We start from the raw sequence: 24,155 nt of genomic DNA on the forward strand, positions 1-24,155 counted from the left end.
TCCTCACGTTGTAATTTCAGGGATCCGTGTGAGCTCCTTGCATGAGCGCTGCAGTGAGTGTCCCTCACGGCCCTTAATAAAGCCTGTGTGTGTGTGTGCTTTTTTAAACATTTTTTTACGGTGAGCCCACAGAGGGATCTCCGCCATGCTGGGCACACACCACATTAATTCCAATCCTTTGCCATCTGAGCTGCCGAGTGGCACTTCAAAGGTGAAGTCGGGTGGTGTTAATCCAGGGCTGCTCCACTGGACTGGGCCCCGGCTGTCCCAGCCGGCCCCAGGTTTGAAGTGTGATCAAAGTGCAGCCTGCCCCTGATTGATGGGCCCTCTCCGGCCCAGGGGCTGGCTGTCAGGGGACCAGGAAGTGCCAGGAAGCGTGACACGGGATCTCAATGTCCTCCTGTCGACAGGAAGGGGGAGACCAGATCAGAATCAAGAGTCCTCCATGATAACCCTTACATACTGAAATGGGGGAAGAGCCTACAAACTTACTGTAAGGGTCATCATGGAGGATTGTTGGTTCTGGTCTCTCCCTTCTTGTCGACAAGAGGACACTGAGATAATGTCACTCTCCCTGGCACTTTCTGGTCTCCTGAGACATGGGCACAGACTTTTGTTCACAAGCCTGTACACACACACACACACACACTTTTACACTCTCTCTTTCCCAAGGCTACACACAAGTTTTTGTTATTGCACATGTACACATACGCTCACAGTGTTATGATAGCACAGGTACAGTATCTGTTGAAAGAGCCCCATGTTCTATGACGGAAATGGCACTGAGGCTAGACAAGTGCCTTTTTGATTGGGTGGTTGATGCACATGTGTGTATTGCAACTGCACACGTACACACAGCCCCACTATCAGTTAGGGCTTTTACAGTGACCGTATTACCGCCGCACCGGCGTTCACGAGTCATGACTGCAGTCAAATTCCAGATGACCGTTTATTCACAATAACTAGGTCTCCAAGCTCTGATGCTGCTGATGGTCATTAGTAGCCGACCAAACTTGCTAACTGCCTGGTACTCCGCACTCTTGTCCCTCTAATCACTCTGACATAAATGCAAATGTTTTAGAAAATCAAATCAACACTTCATGAGTTCATGTTGCACAACATTTCTATAGGCTATGCATTTGTTTGAGAACCTTTTTGATGGCCTCTATTAAAAAGAGGAGGATCCCATCACCTTTCTATAGGCTAGGCCTGCTATATTTATTTCTCACACAAGAATAGGTCAACTTTTGCACTATGGAGGATGTAGATTGACAGGCTAGTGCTTTTGCTGTTTGTTAGGCCTTCTCATCTAGTTGGCTAACAAAGTAGGCTAAATGTGGACAGTTCTAATATCTTCAATACGCACCTTGAAAGTTGATAAGGACATGCGCAATTGCATCCCCAACATGTTGATCTTCACTTGTAGCCTACTATTTAGTTGAGATGCCTGTGAGAAGGACTTGATCACGTGACGGGCAATGGCTAATAAGAATCTAGATATCTGAGAGCCATGTGAGTGAGAGGTGATTCTGCACATAGCAGCCGGGAGAAGTTAATTATAATTGTTATATTCAGCCCCTTTAGCCTCAAAAGTCATGGATTTTTTTAGGGGGTGTTACGGCACACAAGGGAATGCCGTCGGGAAATTCAAGGTCTGGTGAGAATTATCAAGTGCTTGTCAAATTGTGAATGAGAGACTGATGACGTGTGTACAGCCTGCACAACAAACAAATCAGAGCTCATGCCTTTTCCTGCAACTTTTTTCTGATCATCTTTAGTCACCACATGCAGCCTTAGAATGTTTTAAAGATCTAAACCTATCCCGTTTGGAGAAGATATCCTTTCTATTTTATTCAGCTATGTTCAACTGTGTTCTTCATAATAAAAATGCCATTAAATACTAAGCAAATCTTGTCTGCTAAATGAACCAGTGTAGCCCACAGCCGTAAGGCATAACCATATCGGGGCCTAACATAAGGACAACTGTGTGCTATTCTGTTCTTCTGAAATAAACTACATCTCCTTCATATCATGTTTCTTTAGACCTGTCAAAAATAACTAAAGGATTTATTGTGATGGTGTAGGCTATATTAAATGGAAAAGCTAAATTTTTAAAACATCTAAATCCAAAGGTCTGCGTCAGTGGCTTGTAGGCTATGCGTGGACGCCAGGAGATGCTAAACGTGTTTATGTTAATTGACAGTCACTTACCCTGAGACGGGCAAATATTTGCCCAACAATCACCAGCTGACAAAATTGAATGACCCCCACAGCCCTACTCCCAGGAGCTAACCATGTTATTGTAGATTCTGTCCCACTAGTTCCAGGCACTCCCAGGGTTGTGAGCTTCCCCCTCCCAGGCTCTTCATATTGAATTATTCTCTAGATTCTGAGTTGAGTTTGAGTTTTTATTTTTACAGGGACAGTGCACATTAATCAACGTTTCAGTAAAAGTGCCGGTTTTAGCCAGCTGGCTAATTTTCAACCGCAATCCCTGGGCAGGTTATTAAAAACAATTACAATATAGACAATAGCAACATAGGACAAGCAAGACGTAGCATACAGACAGAGCAACAGAACAAAAAGCAGCAAGACAAAATTCATAAAAGCAACAGTGTTTCCACACCTCACAAGCTACAGACAACATGGAAAGCGGCAACACACAGCTAGGGACCATGTTCACAAATCTGATTGACCTTTAGCCATGTCTTCAAGCATTTTGTGAAAGTGTGATATGTGGTGCAGTTGTGTGTCTGATGGCAGTGTATTCCAGACATGGGAAGCTCTCACAGAGAATGCAGATTTACTAAAGTTGCTTTTCATTAGGGGAACTATACAGTCACCTCTCATGGCAGACCTTGTGGATCTGCTGCCATATGTCTGGGTTTTCTGTTTAACAAAAATATTGAGTGGAGGGGGAGCCAGGCCATTAAGGATCTTGAATACAAGACATGCGTCGGTGTATTGCACAAGATTTTCCCAACTCAAGAGCTCATGCTTTCTAAGGATGTGACAATGATGATGGCTATTGGGCTTCCTATCAAGCACTTTGAGAGCCTGTTTGTAGACAGACTGAATAGGTTTTAATGTTGTACAGCAAGCTTGGGCCCAACTAGTCAAGCAGTATGTTAAGTGGGGGAGTATCATAGAATTGAAGTACAGTTTTGCTACCTCTGTAGTCAAACAATTTTGTATAAATCGGAAATTAGCTAGCTTATTCTAAAGGATCTTTCTAATTTGCCACTGTAAGCAGATTGATCAATAGCTTTTTTGCCATTAAAATGTGCTCAAGAAGCTTAATGAACTCTGTTTTGAATAATAGGACTTGGAGATAATCAGCCCAGGCAACCCCTCTTGCATGCTTCTGTTGCAGCACCAACCAGTCCTGAGTAGCTGTAGTTTTTACCCCAAAGCAGATACATCATCTTATCCTGTTTTTCCACCCCTCCCTCCCTCCATTTTTCATCCTGCTGACTGTTGACTCCTGTCTTCTGTGCCTCTCCACAGCCGGGAGGTGTGGAGACTGACCCCCAGTGACCCGGCACTCACCGTTTCTCTAGAGGGGCAGCAATCTGCAGGCTGCACAATGAAATGGGCCTCCTTGCCCTTGAGTTTATTCTGGACTGTCAACATGCTTTTTCTTTGGGGAGGTGGAGGGGTGATTGTGTTTTATGCAGAGAATTTGGAAGTGAGTTCTTTAGCTAGAGACCGAGGGGCAGTCAGCTGCAGGCAGATTCCTTTTTAAAAAGGAAGGGCCAATGCTGAAGGGTCGCTTTGCATCTTGGGAAACAGGGAAGGGGGGTTAAGTGAAATGGACAGTTGGTTGATGGAGCACTTTTCATTAGCATGTTTTGCCCTCTCAGCCTCCCTTGTCTCTCCCCCGCCTCTGCTCTGTAGCCGAGGGCCTTTGGGTATCCCGGGGAGAGAGAAGCATGCTGTAATGGTGTGTGGTGCTGTGGCCTGGTTGGTCAGCGGCGGAGGGGAGGGCGTGGGTCTGTGCGGTGGCATTAGTCTCCTGCTGCTGTCTCTCCTTGGCTCTTTGAGGGCCTTTAGAGTTTGCTCTCCCGGTTACTGCCGCTTCATAAGCCCTAAACGGCGGCCACACAATGCCAGGCAGGAGAAGGGTCAGGGTTGAACTTGAACCTCGGCTCCAACCGCTGGCAGAAAGGACTCCCCTGAGAACATGTCAACTAATCCCCCTCCCGCAGCAACTCAAACAGGTCCCCTACGCACAGCCTACCTCGTACACACGTTCTGTATGGTTGTTTGTCATGATCAAGAGTGTTAGACGCGTTAGAATACTGCCTGATATTCTGGTCCCCTATGGCTCTCACAATATAAGTTACTAGTTCCAATATCCACACTTCAAACAAGTTTTTCTACGAGAGCTCCTGTTTCTTTGAAAATGTCAAACTGTGTCTTGGAAGCCCTAAATTCCCATCACCACCTATGGTTTTACTCCAGGGCATCCGTATCACTCTGGAATCGTAATGCTTTTTTTTTTAACCTCGCCGACCTGTGACTAACACCAACCATTAAATGTTATATGCCGACTTTAAAACTGAGATTTTTGTGTGCCTTTTAAAAAGTGGATCTCCATATAACTCAAAGGTTGACCTCTTGGCTGTGTCTCTCTCTCTGTGTGGTAGGAGCTGGAAGAGGCGCTACAGAAGCAGGACACAGACTTTCTGGCTGACCTCCTCGTCTCACTGCTGCAAGGATGCTACCAGCGCACAGACATCACGTAAGTAGTGCCCCCTGGGTTTCCCACATCCTTTATTCAATCTTTATTTATAGTTCAATATTCATACTTTTTCTTTCTAGAGAGGACCTCCGAACTAGGCCTAACTTCTTAGCTCGCCAGCACACAGCAGCACATCTCGTTACCTTCCTTCTAATAGACCAGTCTTGGTGACAACATCCAGGGGCCGTATGGGCCTGAAACACGGGAAGTTTGAGTCACAAACCCTGTTTAGTAGTGAGCACATCAGTGTGCACAGCTTGTGTTGAAATCAGCCTTTGCAACTGAGTGAGGCTTCTCACAAAGGAAACTGGGGTTAGGTGGATTTTTCCCTAGGGGGGGGGGCAGTTCCTTGATGACTAAATGTGAGCGAGAGGGAGTGGGAAGAGCAAAGGAAAGTGAAATAAATGTTCCAGCCCTGAAGGGGCCCCCACCCACCACCGCTACCTCCTCCTCTCCTGCTCTTGATCCATCAGCACCACTGGGGTAGGCACCTATCAGCCTGTGACTTGGGAGAGATGTGGGAGGTTAAGGCTGATAGTTTCCACACCCAGGCATGCAGTAACAGGACAACCTGCCTTATTGGACAGGACAGCCGCTGGCATCCCGGGGGTGGAGGCTCGGCTCTGGCCTTTCAAAGAGCTGCCCTTTTCATCCGCACGCGTTAAACGCTCCGGCGGAGCTGGGGAGGGGGGTGGGGGTGTTGGCAGAGGAGGAGAAAGGGAGAGATGGGATAGTGGGGGGCCTGCAGCTGTGTGAAAGTGCAAACTGCTCTTTCAAGATAAGCCACTTTTTTTTCTCCAGTTTTTCTCCTCCTTTCTTTTCTGTTGTTGCGTCGGCACTCACCCCTGCCCTGAGCCCTTGTTTCTGTTCGTCTGAGCAGGAACTGAAGGGTTCCAGATTAATCAGACAGATCTGACCCGGAACCAACATTTATTTACCAGCATCCAAAAGAACAATGAAACAAACTCACTCAAGTGCAAAGAAATTGCTGTCTTTTCCCCCTCCTTTTCTCTTCAGAACCACTACGGTATGGCAGCTTGAATTATTTCTTGACTGTCTCTTTCACAATAGACATCCTGTTGAAATTGAGAGGTTATATGCACTTGCTTTACAAAGCACACTGTAAGGACAAGCATTTGCAAGTGAATGAATAGTGGTGCGCCATATTGTCGGATCCCAAGGACTCTTTAAAGGGCTATGTAGTAGCTTGACAAAAATAACAGCAATCGCCCTATCTCCCAATCAGCTTTTCTTTTGTTGTGTTGATTGGTATCAATACGAAGCACATGTTCCTTTTGACCTTTTGACACAGTAGGCGTTTGAGAATGAATTACTTCTAGTTGAAGAGATGAATGAGTATGTGACATGAATGGGTTAAACAATTAACCTAGGCCTAAATTCTCACATTTTGTATGGGACCCTTGACTAGTCCACACCAACCAAATACTGCAGTAGAACTCTCTGATTTTCTATTGCCCACCCCTCCTCACTACTGTATTGTCATACTAGCATATGGGACTAATCACTGTCCCGCCCCTCTTAGTCCCCAGGCGTTCAGCAGTTATCTGGACGACATCATCAACTACCGCTGGGAGCTGGAGGAGGGGAAGCCCAACCCCCTGCGCCAGGGGCCCTTTGAGGAGCTGGCCCCGCGCACACAGGTGGAGCTGCTGCACAGGCTGTGTGACTACCGCCTGGACGCCGCAGACGTCTTCGACCTGCTCAAGGTGCTACACACACACCTTGTACCGCAAGCCTGCACCTGTTTTAAACTCCCTTTATTATGACTGTTTCAGAGTTAGCATGGGTAAACGGTCAACTGGGGAAACATGTTTTGGTACCTGTAGTTTTGGTGATTTGTTTTATTGAGATGCGGTTGATGGTGACTGACTTTAAAAATGTTAAAAAAAATGCTGTCTGACCTGACATAGTGAATTAAGTGGAACTGTAATATGCATCATTAATCCATGCAATGTTTGATCCCAGGGTCTGGATGCGGACAGCCTGCGCGTGGAGCCGCTGGGGCAAGATGGGAGCGGTGCCCTCTACTGGTACTTCTATGGTACCCGCATGTACAAAGAGGAGCCGGTCAAGAAGAAAGCGGAGCAGCTCGAGTAAGTGGGTTGCACCATCGGGCATCGGCTGTGGACGTTGGATGGTTTTGCTTGCCTGTAATTCAGAGGTCATAGAATGTGAACGCTATGCTGGTATAACCAGTCATTTTTGTATCGATTCTCTGATACTCAGTGTATGGTTGTCTGCATTATATTATGTGTTACTGTGTATATATGCGCTATGAGGTATGTAATATGTAAACAGTAGCACTTCCTACTGCTAATTCTGTTTTCTAACGAAGGACAAATTGAGCACCAACATAGTAATTACTATGTACCTACTAGCCTGTTAGAGGTTAATCATATGGGTCACTCCAGTAATAGCTACCCTGGTAAAAGGCCTGTGAAATTTAAAGTGTGTAATTTGTTGGTTATTTGTTTTTCACTCTGTTGTCCCTGTAGTGAAGCCCCTGAGATAAAACCAACAGAGAAGAGGAAAAGGGGAAGACCACCAAAGAAGAAAGTGGAGGAGATCCAGCTAAGGTGAGACCAGCGGCAAACTCTGTCCTTAGTGGTCTCGTTCTCTCCACACTCAAACGTCTCCAGAGATGTTCACCACCTTTACTCCCCAGACCTTGTTCATGCAATGCTTTGGAATGGATGGTAAATACTGAATGGGCTGGCCTGTTGTTGTTTCAGTGAGGTGGAGAGCGAAGTGAAGGAGAATGGACTGGAAGGTCTACACTCGGGCACAGGTGAGAAAAAAGGCTATCAGAAACCTCTATCTAGATCGACTCCAACTTCTGATATTGATGCTGACGATTGAGACTTGTTTAAAAAATATATATATTAAAAAAATGGAAGGTTATTGGTCTTGTACATAGATTTCTATATGTAATCACAGGTGCAGCGAAATGCTTATTTTTCTAGCTTCAACAGTGCAGTCATATCTAGTAATACAATGACCATACACATCCCATCCCCCTCAGAATGAGCAATATCAGAATGAGCCATGTCAGAGTCCGGAGTATATTGGCCATAATGTTGTCTGTTCGTCTGTCCAGACCGGGAGCGCGGTGCCTGGTCCTTGATGTGTGACACGGAGGAGCAGTGGGCCAGTCTGGCCGAGAGCATCAGAGACAAAACGTCCCCCCAGGACCGCCACCTCTACCGCATCATCAGCCAGAACTTCCTCCCTGAGATCAGCAGCATGATCGAGCACAAGGTCAGTCCGCTCTCTTCTTAGTCTCCTCCCCCTCCCCTTCTCAACCCATCAATCTTCATTCAGACACTGACTCAGTCAGCTGATGTGCTCTGTAAGGGCATAGTGTCTCAAATGGCTGCCTCCAGGAGGAATTGGGAAATGGAGGCTGTATGGTGCGGCTGCAGGTGTGTGGAGGCAGACTGGTCTCTGCTTGCCCAGAACACTAGCTTCTGAGCCCCGGGCCCAAAGCTGGACTGTCCAGTCTCTCTCTCATCTGTGGCCCTGTGTGCAGTTTCTGCTGGAGTGACGGTCGAGGCTGGGAGTGCTCATTTGTCGCATGGTTTTTCTTCTGCGGAATGAGTCGCCTCGGAGATTGTTGACACTGTTTTAACTGTTCAAACTCTGCCCTTTTTAATACATTGCATACTCATTTATCTTTTGAGTATACAGTGCCTTGCGAAAGTATTCGGCCCCCTTGAACTTTGCGACCTTTTGCCACATTTCAGGCTTCAAACATAAAGATATAAAACTGTATTTTTTTGAAGAATCAACAACAAGTGGGACACAATCATGAAGTGGAACGACATTTATTGGATATTTTAAAAAACAAAAAAACAAATCAGTGGATTTGGGCGTGCAAAATTATTCAGCCCCCTTAAGTTAATACTTTGTAGCGCCACCTTTTGCTGCGATTACAGCTGTAAGTCGCTTGGGGTATGTCTCTATCAGTTTTGCACATCGAGAGACTGAAATTTTTTCCCATTCCTCCTTGCAAAACAGCTCGAGCTCAGTGAGGTTGGATGGAGAGCATTTGTGAACAGTAGTTTTCAGTTCTTTCCACAGATTCTTGATTGGATTCAGGTCTGGACTTTGACTTGTCCATTCTAACACCTGGATATGTTTATTTTTTAACCATTCCATTGTAGATTTTGCTCTATGTTTTGGATCATTGTCTTGTTGGAAGACAAATCTCCGTCCCAGTCTCAGGTCTTTTGCAGACTCCATCAGGTTTTCTTCCAGAATGGTCCTGTATTTGGCTCCATCCATCTTCCCATCAATTTTAACCATCTTCCCTGTCCCTGCTAAAGAAAAGCAGGCCCAAACCATGATGCTGCCACCACCATGTTTGACAGTGGGGATGGTGTGTTCAGGGTGATGAGCAGTGTTGCTTTTACGCCAAACATAACGTTTTGCATTGTTGCCAAAAAGTTCAAGTTTGGTTTCATCTGACCAGAGCACCTTCTTCCACATGTTTGTGTCTCCCAGGTGGCTTGTGGCAAACTTTAAACAACACTTTTTATGGATATCTTTAAGAAATGGCTTTCTTCTTGCCACTCTTCCATAAAGGCCAGATTTGTGCAATATACGACTGATTGTTGTTCTATGGACAGATTCTCCCACCTCAGCTGTAGATCTCTGCAGTTCATCCAGAGTGATCATGGGCCTCTTGGCTGCATCTCTGATCAGTCTTCTCCTTGTATGAGCTGAAAGTTTAGAGGGATGGCCAGGTCTCGGTAGATTTGCAGTGGTCTGATGCTCCTTCCATTTCAATATTATCGCTTGCACAGTACTCCTTGGAATGTTTAAAGCTTGGGAAATCTTTTTGTATCCAAATCCGGCTTTAAACTTCCTCACAACAGTATCTCGGACCTGCCTGGTGTGTTCCTTGTTCTTCATGATGCTCTCTGCGCTTTTAACGGACCTCTGAGACCATCACAGTGCAGGTACATTTATACGGAGACTTGATTACACACAGGTGGATTGTATTTATCATCATTAGTCATTTAGGTCAACATTGGATCATTCAGAGATCCTCACTGAACTTCTGGAGAGAGTTTGCTGCACTGAAAGTAAAGGGGCTGAATAATTTTGCACGCCCAATTTTCAGTTTTTGATTTGTTAAAGTTTGAAATATCCAATAAATGTCGTTCCACTTCATGATTGTGTCCCACTTGTTGTTGATTCTTCACAAAAAAATACAGTTTTATGTCTTTATTTTGAAGCCTGAAATGTGGCAAAAGGTCGCAAAGTTCAAGGGGGCCGAATACTTTCGCAAGGCACTGTACATGGCTAGACAGTAGAGCAGGACCCATATATATTTTTTTGTTTGTGCTGATACCAAGGAAGCCGATGGATGATATTTTAGGTCAATATTTTACGTCGATATCATTAACTTCTTGACGCTACCCATCCCATTAGCGGGATCATTTTCGTCAGCAACCGCTGAATAGCATAGCCCCACAGTCAAATAATATTACAAAAAAATATTCATATTCATGAAATCACAAGTGCAATATTGCAAAACACAGCTTAGCCTTTTGTTACTCCACCTGTCGTCTCAGATTTTGAAATTATGCTTGACAGCGAAAGCAATCCAAGCGTTTAAGTTTATCAATAGCACAACAAAACATTATGTACACTAAGCATTAAGTAGCTAGGTCACGAATCAGAAAAGCAATCAAATTAATTGTTTACCTTTGATCTTCGGATGTTTTCACTCACGAGACTCCCAGTTACACAAATGTTCCTTTTGTTCCATAAAGATTATTTTTATACGCAAAATACCTCCGTTGGTTTGTCGCGTTATGTTCAGAAATCCATAGGAAAGAGTGGTCACGACAACGCAGACGTATATTCCAAATAATATCCATAATGTCCACAAACATGTCAAACGTTTTTATAATCGATCCTCGGGTTGTTTTTAAAATATATTTTCGATAATATATCGCCGGGTGTGTAGGTTTTTCAATAACACCGGGAGAAGCAATGGCCGCTTTACTCTGTAGCGCAAAACTCACTCTGAGAGCCCCCACCTATCCACTTACGCATTGTGTTCTTTCACGCTAATTTTTCAAAATAAAAGCCTGAAACTATGTCTAAAGACTGTTGACACCTTAGGGAAGCCATAAAAAAAGGGAATCTGGTTGATATCCCTTTAACCTCTTGCGCCGAGCCATCCCGGATCCGGTATCATGACTACAGCCTCAAGCTCATTACCATAACGCAACGTTAACGATTTCTAAAAATCGCAAATGAAATTAAATATGCCTGCTCTCAAGCTTAGCCTTTTCTCAACAACACGGTCATCTCAGATTTTCAAAATATGCTTTTGAACCATAGAAAATCAGTCATTTGTGTAAGTGTTGATGGCTAGCTTAGCATTTAGCATAGCATTTAGCACGCAACATATTCACAAAAACCAGCAAAGGAATCAAATAAAATAATTTACCTTTGAAGAACTTCAGATGTTTCAATGAGGAGACTCTCAGTTACATAGCAGATGTCCAGTTTTTCCTGAAAGATTCTTTGTAGGACAAATCGTTTTGTTACTACGCATTTGGCTACCGAAACTAACTGAAAATTCAGTGACCTAAACGTCGAACTTTTTTCCGAATTAACTCCGTAATATCGACCGTAACATGGCAAACGTTGTTTGAATCAATCCTCAAGGTGTTTTGTCAAATATCTCTTCATTGATATGCCGTTCGTGGAAGCATGGTTTTTCTCAGAATCCCATGGAAAAATACCAGCAGCTGAGTTTTGCGCACCAATTTCCACGCAGGACACCGTGCGGACACTTGGCAAATGTAGTCTATTATGGTCAGTCTTCCAATGATATGCCTGCAAATACGTCACAATGCTCCAGACCCCTTGGGGAAACGATAGAAAGGGTTGGCTCATTCCTGTCGCATTCACAGCCATATAAGGAGATAATGAAAAACGTAGCTTCAGAAATCCTGTTCATTTCCTGGTTGCAGAAACATCTTGGTTTTGCTTGAAGCTTTTGTTCTAGGGCACTCACAGTGAAAATCTTTGCAGTTCTGGAAACGTCAGTGTTTTCTTTCCAAAGCTATCAATTCCATGCATAGTCGAGCATCTTTTTTCGTGACAAAATATTGCTCTTAAAACGGGCACGTCTTTTTATCCAAAAATGAAATACTGCCCCTAGAGGCTGAAGAGGTTAAATGGAGGATAGGCATGCATAGGAACAGGGAGGTTTCAAAATAAGAGGCACTTCCTGATTGGATTTTCCTCCTGCAATATCAGTTCTGTTATACTCAGACAGTATTTTTACAGTTATGGAGACTTTAGTGTTTTCTATCCTAATCCGACAATTATATGCATATTCTAGTTTCCGTAGAGCTGAGAAATAGGCCGTTTCAAGTGGGTAAGTTTTTTTTTTTTTTTTTTCTTTGCAAAAACGAAAATACTGCCCCCTACACGCAGAAGGTTAAATAAAAACATTTGACAAGTCATTAATGCATGCATTTTTAAATAAAACAATACATTTGACTTTGTTTTTACCAAACTACATAACAACATTATGGTAATAATTGTATTTGAATGGTAAATCTCTTAATTAGCTGGGTTTAAGTTTAAGATGCATCGGCCTACTCGCAATATAGGTGAATGCATATTCAATAGGAGTGTGTGCATTGAGTTACTGATATTGTTTTTGCTGATCAGTGGAGTCTATGGTGCTACACATGACAATCTGTTTGCTTTTCATGTGGGACTTATTATCCTACTGATCAACAACATTCGCAAAGACTCTTCACTCCAGCATGTCATGCCTGTGTGGAATGTCATATAGGCACTGCTGTTAGTTTGAGAATATAACAAAGCATCTATTCCATGCCAATGGGTCCATCATAATGATTTGTGATCATTGATGCTAATGAAACTAGTATTTTTAGTCACAGGACGCATCTCTGAAAAATTCAATTGGCTCGTTCAGCTATCTGTCAAGAAATGGGCAGGTTGTAACTTGATCCTACTGCTACAATTGGATAGATGGAGGTTTTAACGCCGCTCTTTTTCACATCTCGCATATCTCTCATCGCTCATATCATTTACTTGCTACTATGAGAACTAGCTCAATGGCAATTACATGTTCTACAAAGCCATAAATGTGCATAATATCTAACATGCAGAGCAAGGGTATTGAAAAAATATGAAATGATTCACGTTTTGTGTGAATGACTCCAATCTGCCCATAGTTTGAAAAGTGAAAAAACACGCACGCTGATCTACAGCTATCTTGGTCCATAACATGAAGAAAGACTCTTAGGGAGCTAAACCTATTGCCAACCTTTTAATTAGGCATTTTTGAACACTTTCCCTGTTATGGCAATCATCTACTCCAACTATCAATTGTCAATTTACAGTTATGATTGTGGCTGGTCAGATTAGCAGATGACTTGTTGCTGAAAAATTATAACCAGTTAACTTTAGCTAGCTACGTTGGCCATTAGCTCTTATCTGATATCTTAGCACCATGTTTAGCTACCGAGCTAACACCACAGATGAAAGGGTTAGTTATTGTAATCTTTGCCAACAGGTCACATGGCGATCTGCTTAGCTAGCTAGCTTATTAAGTGCATGTCCAGGCACGTCGACACAAGCCTTATTATGCATTAACACAAACTGAATTCAGATTTACGTAATTCTGTAGTGATCAACGGGACCTCTGGCATAAGCCATCCCTGTGATCGGGTCCGATAGATACCAAACACAGCCTGCATGTCCTTGTGGACTGTGAAGGTCAAAAGTTTTGTCCATTCTGTCGGCATGGGGTCATTCTCTAATGGTCATCCGATGGTGATCTGTCCTTCACGGCCAGCATGCCTGCCTGGCTGTTATCTATCTGGACATATTCACAGTTCTCAAGCTGCTGAACATTCCCACTGGATGCAGGCTCTGGCAGTACAGAGCAGGCATCTGGGATGTGTGTGTGTGTGTGTGTGTGCTTTCGCAGCATTATTGTATGAATGCGCACACAGCCATGGAGACCTCCAGCTCCCGTCCATAGCCCTGGCTGTCACAGCCATTTCACAGGGCGCTGACGGGAGGCAGGCACTCACCTTGAGGCGGGATGGAGTCACTTGATTGACGACCTGCTGTGCTGCAGGATTGTCGACTTAAGTGGCGACACCAGAGGCAGTCCATCTCCTGTGTGCGATTAAGTGCTGTGGGTAATGCACAGAGCAGAGGCAGGGCAGAGGAGCCCCAGGACATGCCGGTGCAGAGAGACAAGACTGGGGGATGGGAGCTGTAGCACATTCAGCACTTTGACAGCCCCTTTGGTGGTGGCCACCATTGGCCCAGTGGAGGAAGAGCAAGGCAGCTATCTAACACGTCCCCATGCTGCTGGCAGGCAAAACTCTACAGAGGGGGAAAGGGCCTCTTGTTGGGGTTCACAGGGCCCGTCCTGACGGGAAGCATTTACATTTGAGTCATTTAGCAGACACTTTTCTTTCTCCAGCGTTACTTAGTTAGTGCATTCATCTTAAGGTAACTAGGTGACAGAACCACATCACAGTCGTAGTAACTATATTTTTCCTCAAATATAAAACATAACAAATAACAACACAGAAACAAAAGGTACAGGAGGTGGTGCAGCCCAGGAGGCAGGCATCCATCTTGTTTCCCATAGCATCCAAAGTACCAGACTCCGTTACCCCCATGCTCTTGGAAACAACCATACCTTTTGGACTGCGTTCTCTGACGTAGATACTGCCTGGCCCAAAGGGTTCTGCTCTGACTGCAGCTTCCTGCTGTTTTTTTTTCTTCCATTTTGTGGTTTGTATTCTGCAACCAATTCTGCTGCTCATATTAAGTATGTAACTTTCTTACTAATTGCTACATTATGGACTGTGGCAATGCTGTGGTCAGTTTGCACACACACGTTACCGCCCGCTCCCCCAGCTTTTAGTGGAAATCGTTACGTGTGATTGCCACAGGGAGCATGGAGGGGTTTGATTTGTTTGGTTAGTCAGTGACTCACTAGGAGAGTGGTAGCAGGGTGGGTGGGATTTAAAGGGGGGGGGGGTCGGGAGAGGAGGAGCAAGAGCCTGGATCACCCCTTCTCTCCTCACAGCTCTGCTGGAAGACAACAGAGGATTCCCCGGGGCCTGCTTGGCTATTAGCTCCCGTGGATGCTTGATCAAAGCGACAAAGTGTGATTTTTGTGTGAATATTGAAACCACTTATTTGTGTTTTTAATCTTGATTATTTTGCCTCTGCAGGTGAATGAGCAGAAGCAGAGGCTGCTGGACCCCACCCCAGTACGCAGCTCTTACCGGCTCTCTGAGAAACGTATGAGCCAAGAGGAGGAGGTGAGACCAGCTGCGCGTGTGTAATTTATCGTTCTTAGTGTATGTCCCGTCTCCTGTGAGACCCAGTGGACTGATGGTTTCCTGTTTGTGTCCAGGACACGCTGCAGGCCATAGCCAATAGGGGGCAACAGAAACAGAAGGACGAGGACATGGACAGGCAGGCCCTGCTGATGGAGCAGAGACGAGAAGAGGAGATGCTGCTGCAGGAGGAGCGCCAGAGAGAGGAGCTGGAGAGACTCCAAGCTGTGGAAGGTGAGTAGTGGAGCTGGGTTATGGGGCAGGGTGGGGCTCCGGGTGGATTCTGAAAGACTGCCAACCCCGCACACACCTCTGGATTTGTATTGCCTGTACCGTTGAATGATCTATTGCCCTGGTTGTGAATTATATATTGCAATATATTACACGTATTGGGCTGAGAGTGAGTGGGAATATATAGCCCTTTGAATCACAGGAGTCCTTCTGATGTCACCTGTCAAGGGTTAATTAACTGGTGAAGGACCCTCATTAATGTATTATAGATGAACAGTGGGACCGGGCTGGGCTGCCTGGTCTCTGGTGGATCAGAGCAGTTGGAATCCACCCTCCAACATTTTCTAATCTGCACAGCAGGCGGGCGGCAGCCCACATCCTTTCATGTTGAGAGATAGTGTTCCTTTCTGTTCTCGCCTTCTTTTTTTATCAGCTAAGCCTGCTAAAGGATGGTCAATGAATCACTCTTCTTCTCTGAACTCCTTCAGTCTCATGTTGTTCGGCCTGGTTTATATTGAGTCTGTGCACCGGCAAGGGGCTGGATGGCCAACAGGTGGCCTTGCAACTGTAGTAAAGTACAATCCCTTATTCTGCTGCTGTTGTGTGTAATTAATTGTGGTTCCTGTGTTCTGCTGTTTCCCTCAGAGCGAGCGCGGCGGCGGAAACTGCGTGAGGAGAAGGCCTGGTTGATATCCCAGGGGAAGGAACTGCCCCCCGAACTGCTGCACCTGGAGCCCCACTCACCCATTCGACGCTCCCGCAGGACAAAAGAGTTGTAAAGAGCCACACACTACTACTCGACACTAGAGTACTGATAATTTATGGACAGTGAATTTTTGTTAAATGTACTTGTTTTTCAAATCAAACAAAACAGCACCTTACACAATATGTGTAAATACACACACACACACACACACATTTCCTTAATCGCCCCATTCACTCTGTCCAATTTGAAATATAGTTCAGTATTGGAGACCAGAGTCTATCAAACTTGGGCTGTCTCTTGCGGATGTCATAAGTGAGCTTTTCAAGAGGAAGAAAATCAATCTGGTCAATTCACGTTTTAAATGTGAGAAGAATTAGAAGCCCACCGTAGGATTTAATAACAATTTTTTTTGCAAACTATATGATAGTCATAAACAAATTTTCCCTGTCTGGATCAAGAACACAGACCTGCTGGGCATTAAGAAGATGGAGACAGGGTCATATCAAACTGTACATCTTTTATGTGCAGCAGTATGTATAGATTGCCAAAATCTGGTAATCTCTCTTCAGCTCAAATACATCCATGGTACATATTTTACAATCAGGAGAAATGTCTGTATTCATTCTAAGGAGTCTTGCTGGGGTGTAATAAAATGATGTGTCTAATTTGAAGATCTCAACAACAACAAAAATGGATCTTGGCACATTGAATTCACTGCATAGCTCTTAAAAGGATTTCAGAGTAGTTGGGTTCTGATGAAACAGGCCGGATAAGGTCCTGATCCATAGAGGATGTCAAAGATGAAAGTTGGATTCGCTCAGGGCTTTTGGCAAGTCTGGGTTGTACACTATAGGTGAGTGGGAGCATATCTGGGAGGAAATGCCAAGGCATTTCTTAGTCCTTCCATGCTATTAGGATGGTATAAATCATAAGGGTTTTGGGTATGTTGCCCACTTCACTAAAGTTATTAATTAATATAATTGAGCTTAGGGGCAATGAACCACAGGATTGGGCCTCTATCTGAATCCACGTTGAGTCTTGTCCATCTGTGATCCATGTTAGGATGTTGAGGATTAGGGCAGACCAGTAGTACAATTGACGGTAAAGACCACCCTTAGATTCAGGTTTTGATAGAGTGGAGAACTTGATCATTGTTTTTTATTTTATTGCCCCATATACATTTGGTGATGCGTTGGTTGGTTTTTAAAAAAGAGAAGAAACTGAGCATCTGAAATAAATAGTTCATACGGTTAACATTGAATCTTCCGACTAAGCTAATTGGGAGGGAGATCCAGGTTTGGAGATCTGGCATTACAAAACAAAGATTCCAAGGTATGGAAACACCGTTGTTTTACATTGGAATGGAAAGTGTGTCTTCATAGCACTGGTCAGTGTAAGAATGAGGGGGCAAACAATGGACTTGGTCAAATGTATCTTATATCCTGAACTTGCTGTACTGAGCAATTGTCTGAAATGGGAGGGAGGGATTTCTCAGGGTTGAATAAGTAGAGCAAGACTACATCCACGTAGAGCGAAATATTGTGCTGAAGGCTGCCTGCAGAAATCCCCATAATACTTGGCTTGCTCCTTATCAACTCCGCCCCCAACAAGTAGAGCAGGGGGAACATCGAGTATCCCTTGTCTTGTGCCACATCCCAAAGGGAATCTGTCAGAGTTCCGACCGTTAGTAGACACCATGGCATTTGGATGAGAATATAGGGACCTAATCCATTTAATGAAGTTTGGGCCCATATTGAACTTTTCTAAGACTGAGAACAGAAAGTTCCACTCCATCCTGTCGAACGCCTTCTCAGCATCCAGTGATGCCAGCAGGACAGGGGTCTTCTGTGTGTACTTGATCAATAATATCAAAAAGACTGTGAATGTTATCAGAAGATGATAGTCATCTTTTATTATTTTGGGCCAGCAATTTGATAATTATTTTGTAGTCAATCCAACAAGCTTCTGGTCCGGAAAGATGATCAGGATAGAGGCTCCTTGTCTTTTATAGCAGAACTGTAATGAGGGCTGTGTACATAGTCTGGGAGAGTGCTGTTTTTGCAAAAATCATCCAGCATTGGCATGAAAATAGGGCTAAGCTGGGGCCAAAAAGCTTTGTAGAAGTCTCTGGGAAATCCATCTGGGCCTAGGGACTTGTTAGGTGGCATGGAGATAATTGTCTGTAGGACGACCTCTGGAATGAAGGGGGGAGTTGATCTTCTTGGTCTGTCTCTGATCGTTTTGGTATTGAGATTCCCTCTAGGAAGGAATAGAGTTCTGCATGTTTTCTCTCAGAAGTATATCATTTGCGGTAATGTTACATTTGTCTTATTTGGATCATATGGGACTTCGTCATCTGCTGTTCGGATGGCTGTGATTGTACGCTCTGACTTCTCTTTTTTTCAGTTGCTATGCAATCAATCCGCTATACTTATTGCTATACTCATGGTGTTTGTTTAGTAAAGATCACTTTTTATTTGATCAAGTTTAGTTTGGCTCTGGCTGCTTTAGGTTGACTCCAAGAGGTGCTGTCTGGAGATTGTTTATGTTCTTTTTCGCAGCGTTAAAGCTCCCTCTCAACGTCTAACCTGTTTCCGTTGATTTCTTTCTTCGAGGAAGCATATGGAGTTAGATGACCTCTTAGTGCGGCTTTGGCAGAGTCCCACATTTTGGCCAGAGGAACAGGATAGTCTTTCTTGTCTTGTGTGTAGTTGTCTAGCCATGTAGTGACCAAATGTATGGAATGCTTTGTTTGATAACATGGAGGTGTTGAATTTCCAGCTCTTTTGACCTCGGGATGTTTTTACAGAGGTCAAAGCGGAGGCGGACAACGGCGTGATCTGAAAGCGCTATGGGTCCGATTGGACAAGTGGCAGAATTTATGAAGATCTTTGGTATAAAAATGTAATCTATACGAGAGTAGTTGTTATGGACAATGGATTAGTATGTATAATCCATAAAATAGCTATTAGTCTCTCTCCAGATATCTGTCAGTCCCATCTCTTTAGTAAGAGTTTTTTTGTCGATCTAGTGTTTGTTGTCGGGACTTGATGATTTTTGTCCAGAGTTGAGTTGAGGGTACAATTAAAATCAGCCAGCCAGCACTCCAAAGTGAGAAACAATTCTCATTGAACAGGGTTATCATTTTCAACATGAAAGCAGGAGTATCTGTGTTAGGGGCATATCTATTTAAGATGGCAATTGGTTACCCGTACAGTGACCCAGTTATTAGAATAAATGAGTGCATTTGTTTTGAACATTTTCTCAATCTTTTATTGCAGCTATGAAATTGATGATGATTATACGGCGTTGTACAAAGGTAATGTATATGCCCTGTCATCTATGCAATCATCACTGTATAATGTCTGCATGTGTAAAGCATATCGACCTGCACATTTTTCTGGACAGCGAGCCAGGAGATTTCCTCTGTTCTGACTCCAACTGCCTTGGTCCTCCTCCTCTCTTTTTGCTCTCCCCACAGTGTTGGAGGCCCTGAGAGCCCACAAAGATGCCTGGCCCTTCTTGGAGCCTGTGGATGAATCCTATGCCCCCAACTATAATGCAGTCATTCAGGTGAGCTCACAGTGAAAAGGAAGGTTCCAAACTGTCAAACGACAGTTAGATGCCTCAGTTATACGAGTTTTTGTAGTTGTAATTTGAGGTCGTCAATTCCACAAGTAGTCATTTATGTTTGCCCTGATTTTTTTTCCTCAGACTCCGATGGACCTATCCACCATCGAGACTAAGCTGAATGAAGGGGAGTATATTGCCAAGGAAGAGTTTGTGTCTGACATGAAGCTCATATTTGAAAACTGCATTGAGTACAATGGGGAAGACAGCGGTAAATACACACACCTCTTAATTTTGATCTATAATCTCTTTATTTTTTGTCAAATTTCTAATGTCCCAAAAATGCCTCTAGCTTGTGCAAATAGTTTTTGGGTTGACTTTGGACTTGATTTATGAATTTGAGATAGATCAATTTGACTAAGTGCACGTGGTGGAGAGGGGAGAATGGCTGCGTTGGGGGAGAGCTCTAATGTGGCTCTGTGTGACAGTGATGAATGGGGAGTGATTGAGCTGTGCATCAGGCCCTGCAGCATCCTGCCTGCTTGCCAGAGAGACATTCTAGCCCCTAGTTAAGCGCCCTGTCTGGAGCCATCCATCCATCTGAATGCACTCCCAAGGGAGAGGCATGGGGGCTAGGGGTCAACCACACCAAGGCCCTCTGAACAGGTCAACCTGCCGGCCAACGCTGGGGTCAACATCGCCTGGCCCCACAACAGACGGGTGCGTGTCTGTGTGCGTGGCATGCAGATAATACTCATGGTGCTTGTGTTTTTCTGCAGAGTACAGCATCATGGCAGAATCCCTGGAGCGTTGTTTCAGCCGGGCGCTACTGAAGCACTTCCCTTCGGAGGACGGCGACACGGATGAGGAGTTCCACGTGAGCGGCGAGGACCGTGAGAGAGACCGCAAGGAGAAAAGGCGAAGCAAAGGCAACAAACAGGCAGGGCCAGAAAGCTTGATCCGAGCCACCGAGCAGGCCTCACGCAAACGGACACATCCAGGGGGCAAGGGCAGCACCCCAATGGAGGAGGAGGGGAATAAGCCAGCACAGCCACCCCCTCCCCCCCACTGGGCCAATGGACCCCCACACCCCCATGGCATACCTCATGGACAACCCCATCCTGGGAACCTTTACTACCCAGCACAGCAGGTAGCTGGCCTTGCTTGTCAAAAACAATATTTCACATAGGAGAAAGTATATTTTACTGCTTTAGTAGGAGTTGGTAGTGAATGAAGAGAAAGCATCAAGGGTTTTTCCCCCTTTTTACAGAGGAGCTAAAAGGTAGTTCTAGATGAAGACAAATGAATGCATTACATTTTAGACAGATGTTGAACTGTCATCCATTCTGCAGCAGCTCCAGCACCCCCCTAATCCCCACGGCCCATACATGTACGGCCAGAGGATGGACCCCGGCTACGCCTACCCTGGACAGGGACGCATGCCCCGGCCTGGGGATCCCAATGCTCATCACATGCCTCAACATTACAGCATGCAGGTGAGATCAGCTCAGAAAACAATCGAAGGAGGTTTCACAAATTTAATTCGGAGCTATCCAGTATCTGCTGTACTCTCACAATGTTTTGTGTGTTTCTGATCTGTCAGTTGACTTTATATTTGCTGCTATGCACATACTAATAGATGTTGTATTCCAGCCACACATGCGTGATGGACACCACGTTGGCCATGGATACCAAATGGGGCCTGATGGCCGGCCTCTTCAGCCACAGCACCACCGGCAGCAGCACCCCTACATGGGTCCCACCCATGGTCCCTCACTGGGCCCCCGTCCTGTGGCCCTCCAGTCTGGGGGCCTCTGCACCCCCATGCCCGACAGCAGCATGTACTTGTCCCGCCAGCGCACCAACGGCCACCCCCTACACCCCGGAGGGAACTGCTACCCCGGGCCTGACGTCCCACCACGACACAACTACCCAGCCTTCCATCCAGGTATGGGCATGCCTCCTAACATGTGGTCAGGGATGAACCACCAAGGCCAGGAGAGGCCCAGTGGACCTGGGAAAAAAGTGCAAAATATGGCTAACCACCAGCAGCTCTCTTATAACACTGGGGTTCCTCGTCCCATGGGCCCCAAACCCTGGCCAGAGCAGCCTGGGGGCCCCGGAGGGTACCCCTCTCATCCCAATGGACCCCTGGCCCTGCGGACCCCCATGCCTCATCAGGACTCCAGGCAGTGTCTGGCCTCCATGCTGGAGAGCCCAGAGATGATTGCCCTGCAGCAGCTGTCTGCCTCCTCCACCGGACTCTCTGCTGGCTCCTCTCACCAGGGCATGGGCAACTTCCAGCAGCAGCCCCTACAGGGTGTTGGCAGCGCCCCAACTCACCCCTCGCAGTACCACCCTCTCCCTGAAATTCAGCTGCTACGTCTTGCCAGAGACAATGGCCCGGACAGCCAGGCTGCCCATCACGCAGATTTGAAGCCGAAAGGTAGGAATGACCTTCTCTGCTTTAGAGCTCTACCTCGCTAACTTTATGAAAATTGACCTTTTTAAAACATTTTAATTCAGGACTTTTCTCTCATTTAGTCTATATTTCATAAGCAAACCTCTCAACTCCCCTCAACAATGCGATAATTGTTTTTCACAGTAAGTGACAAATATTGACCAGTTTAATAGTGTCTCGTGACTTGCTTTGAGAGATGACATGTCATCACACTGCAGCAGTGTTCATTTTATCAGTCTTTTAAAAAAAAAATTTAGTCTAGTCATTTAGACTAAAATAGTATTAAAGATGCACTATGCAGAAATCGCTCCTCCATTTGCTAGTTGCAAATATTTGAATAGCTCGCCTAATTTCAGTTTGTGATAAAACAAGCAAGGATAGGATAAAGAATCAATGAAATGTATTCATGAAGCCCTTTTTACATCAGCCGATGTCACAAAATGCTATTAGTGCTAGGTTCCAGCCTAAAACCCCGAACAGCAAGCAAAAACTCCCTAGAAAGGCAAGAACCTAGCAACAAACCTAGATAGGAACCAGGCTCTGAGGGGTGGCATGTCCTCTTCTGGTTGTGCCGGGTTGAGATTATAATCTTACATGGCCAAGATGTTCAAACGTTCGTAGATGACCAGCAGGGTATAATCATCATCAGTGGTTTTAGAGGGTGCAACAGGTCAGCACCTCGGGAGTAAATGTCAGTTGGCTTTTCATAGCCGAGCATTCAAAGTTAGATACAGCAGGCCAGGGTTCCATATCCGCAGGCAGAACAGTTGAAACTGTAGCAGCAGCACGACCAGGTGGACTGGGGACAGCAAGGAGTCATCAGGCCAGGTAGTCCTGAGGCATGGTCCCAGGGCTTAGGTCCTCCGGGAGGGGAGGGAAAGAATAAATGTACCATCTCAACCGCTGTGAAATGTCTTTTCCATAACCAACAATATTATATTTTCAGCTGTTTGAAGTAGAGGTCGACCGATTAATCGGAATGGCCGATTAATTGGGGCCGGTTTCAAGTTTTCATAACAATCTGTATTTTTGGGCGCCAATTTCTGATTTATTTTTTTATTTAAAAAACGTATACCTTTTTTTATTTAACTAGGCAAGTCAGTTAAGAACACATTCTTATTTTCAATGACTACCTAGGAACTGTGGGTTAACTGCCTTGTTCAGGGGCAGAACGACAGATTTTCACCTTGTCAGCTCAGGGGTTTCAATCTTGCAACTGCACAGTTAACTAGTCCAACGCTCTAACCATTGCACTCCACAAGTAGTCTGCCTGTTACGCAAATGTAGTAGAAGCTAAGGTAACTTGCTAGCTAGCATTAAACTTACCTTATAAAAAACAATCAATCATAATCACTAGTTATAACAACTGATCCAGTTTAGCAGGCAATATTAACCAGGTGAAATTGTCATTTCTCTTGCGTTCATTGCACGCAGAGTCTGGGTATATGCAACAGTTTGGGCTGCCTGGCTCATTGCGAACTAATTTGCCAGAATTTTACTTAATTATGACATAACATGGAAGGTTGTACAATGTAACAAGAATATTTAGACTTGGGGATGCCACCCGTTAGATAAAATACCGAACGGTTCCGTATTTCACTGAAATAATAAATGTTTTGTTTTCGAAATGATAGTTTCTGGATTCGAATATATAAATGACCAACGGCTCGTATTTCTGTGTGCTATTATGTTATAATTAATTAAGTCTGATTTGATAGAGCAGTCTGACTGAGCAGCAGCAGTTCCGTAATCATTCATTCAAACAGCACTTTTGTGCGTTTTGCCAGCAGCTCTTCGCAAGCACAGCGCTGTTTATGACTTCAAGCCTATCAGCCTAATTGCTGGTGTAACCAATGTGAAATGGCTAGCTAGTTAGCTGGGTGTGCGCTAATACAGTTTCAAACGTCACTCGCTTTTAGATTTGGAGTATTTATTCCCCTTGCACTGCAAGAGCCGTGGCTTTTGTGGAGCGATGGGTAGCGATGCTTTGAGTGTGGCTGTTGTCGATGTGTTCCTGGTTCGAGCCCAGGTAGGGGCGAGGAGGGGGAC

General features: G+C 44.9%; 1 protein-coding gene across 1 annotated transcript in view; it reads left to right on the forward strand.

The window, feature by feature from the left end:
• LOC124003086 (cat eye syndrome critical region protein 2 homolog) overlaps positions 1-24,155 on the forward strand; it is a 66,300-nt gene that overhangs the window by 32,756 nt on the left and 9,389 nt on the right. Inside the window, exons 2-16 of the mRNA XM_046311137.1 lie at positions 4,650-4,744; positions 6,288-6,471; positions 6,731-6,858; positions 7,261-7,341; positions 7,498-7,553; positions 7,863-8,023; positions 15,031-15,120; positions 15,216-15,372; positions 16,015-16,144; positions 19,357-19,394; positions 19,557-19,648; positions 19,790-19,916; positions 20,425-20,795; positions 20,998-21,141; positions 21,299-22,091. Coding sequence (XP_046167093.1) covers positions 4,650-4,744; positions 6,288-6,471; positions 6,731-6,858; positions 7,261-7,341; positions 7,498-7,553; positions 7,863-8,023; positions 15,031-15,120; positions 15,216-15,372; positions 16,015-16,144; positions 19,357-19,394; positions 19,557-19,648; positions 19,790-19,916; positions 20,425-20,795; positions 20,998-21,141; positions 21,299-22,091 — 2,647 coding nt within the window. The remainder of the gene's footprint in view (positions 1-4,649; positions 4,745-6,287; positions 6,472-6,730; positions 6,859-7,260; positions 7,342-7,497; positions 7,554-7,862; positions 8,024-15,030; positions 15,121-15,215; positions 15,373-16,014; positions 16,145-19,356; positions 19,395-19,556; positions 19,649-19,789; positions 19,917-20,424; positions 20,796-20,997; positions 21,142-21,298; positions 22,092-24,155) is intronic.

The sequence above is a fragment of the Oncorhynchus gorbuscha genome, linkage group LG02, assembly GCF_021184085.1.
Source record: "Oncorhynchus gorbuscha isolate QuinsamMale2020 ecotype Even-year linkage group LG02, OgorEven_v1.0, whole genome shotgun sequence".
NCBI lineage: Eukaryota > Metazoa > Chordata > Actinopteri > Salmoniformes > Salmonidae > Oncorhynchus > Oncorhynchus gorbuscha.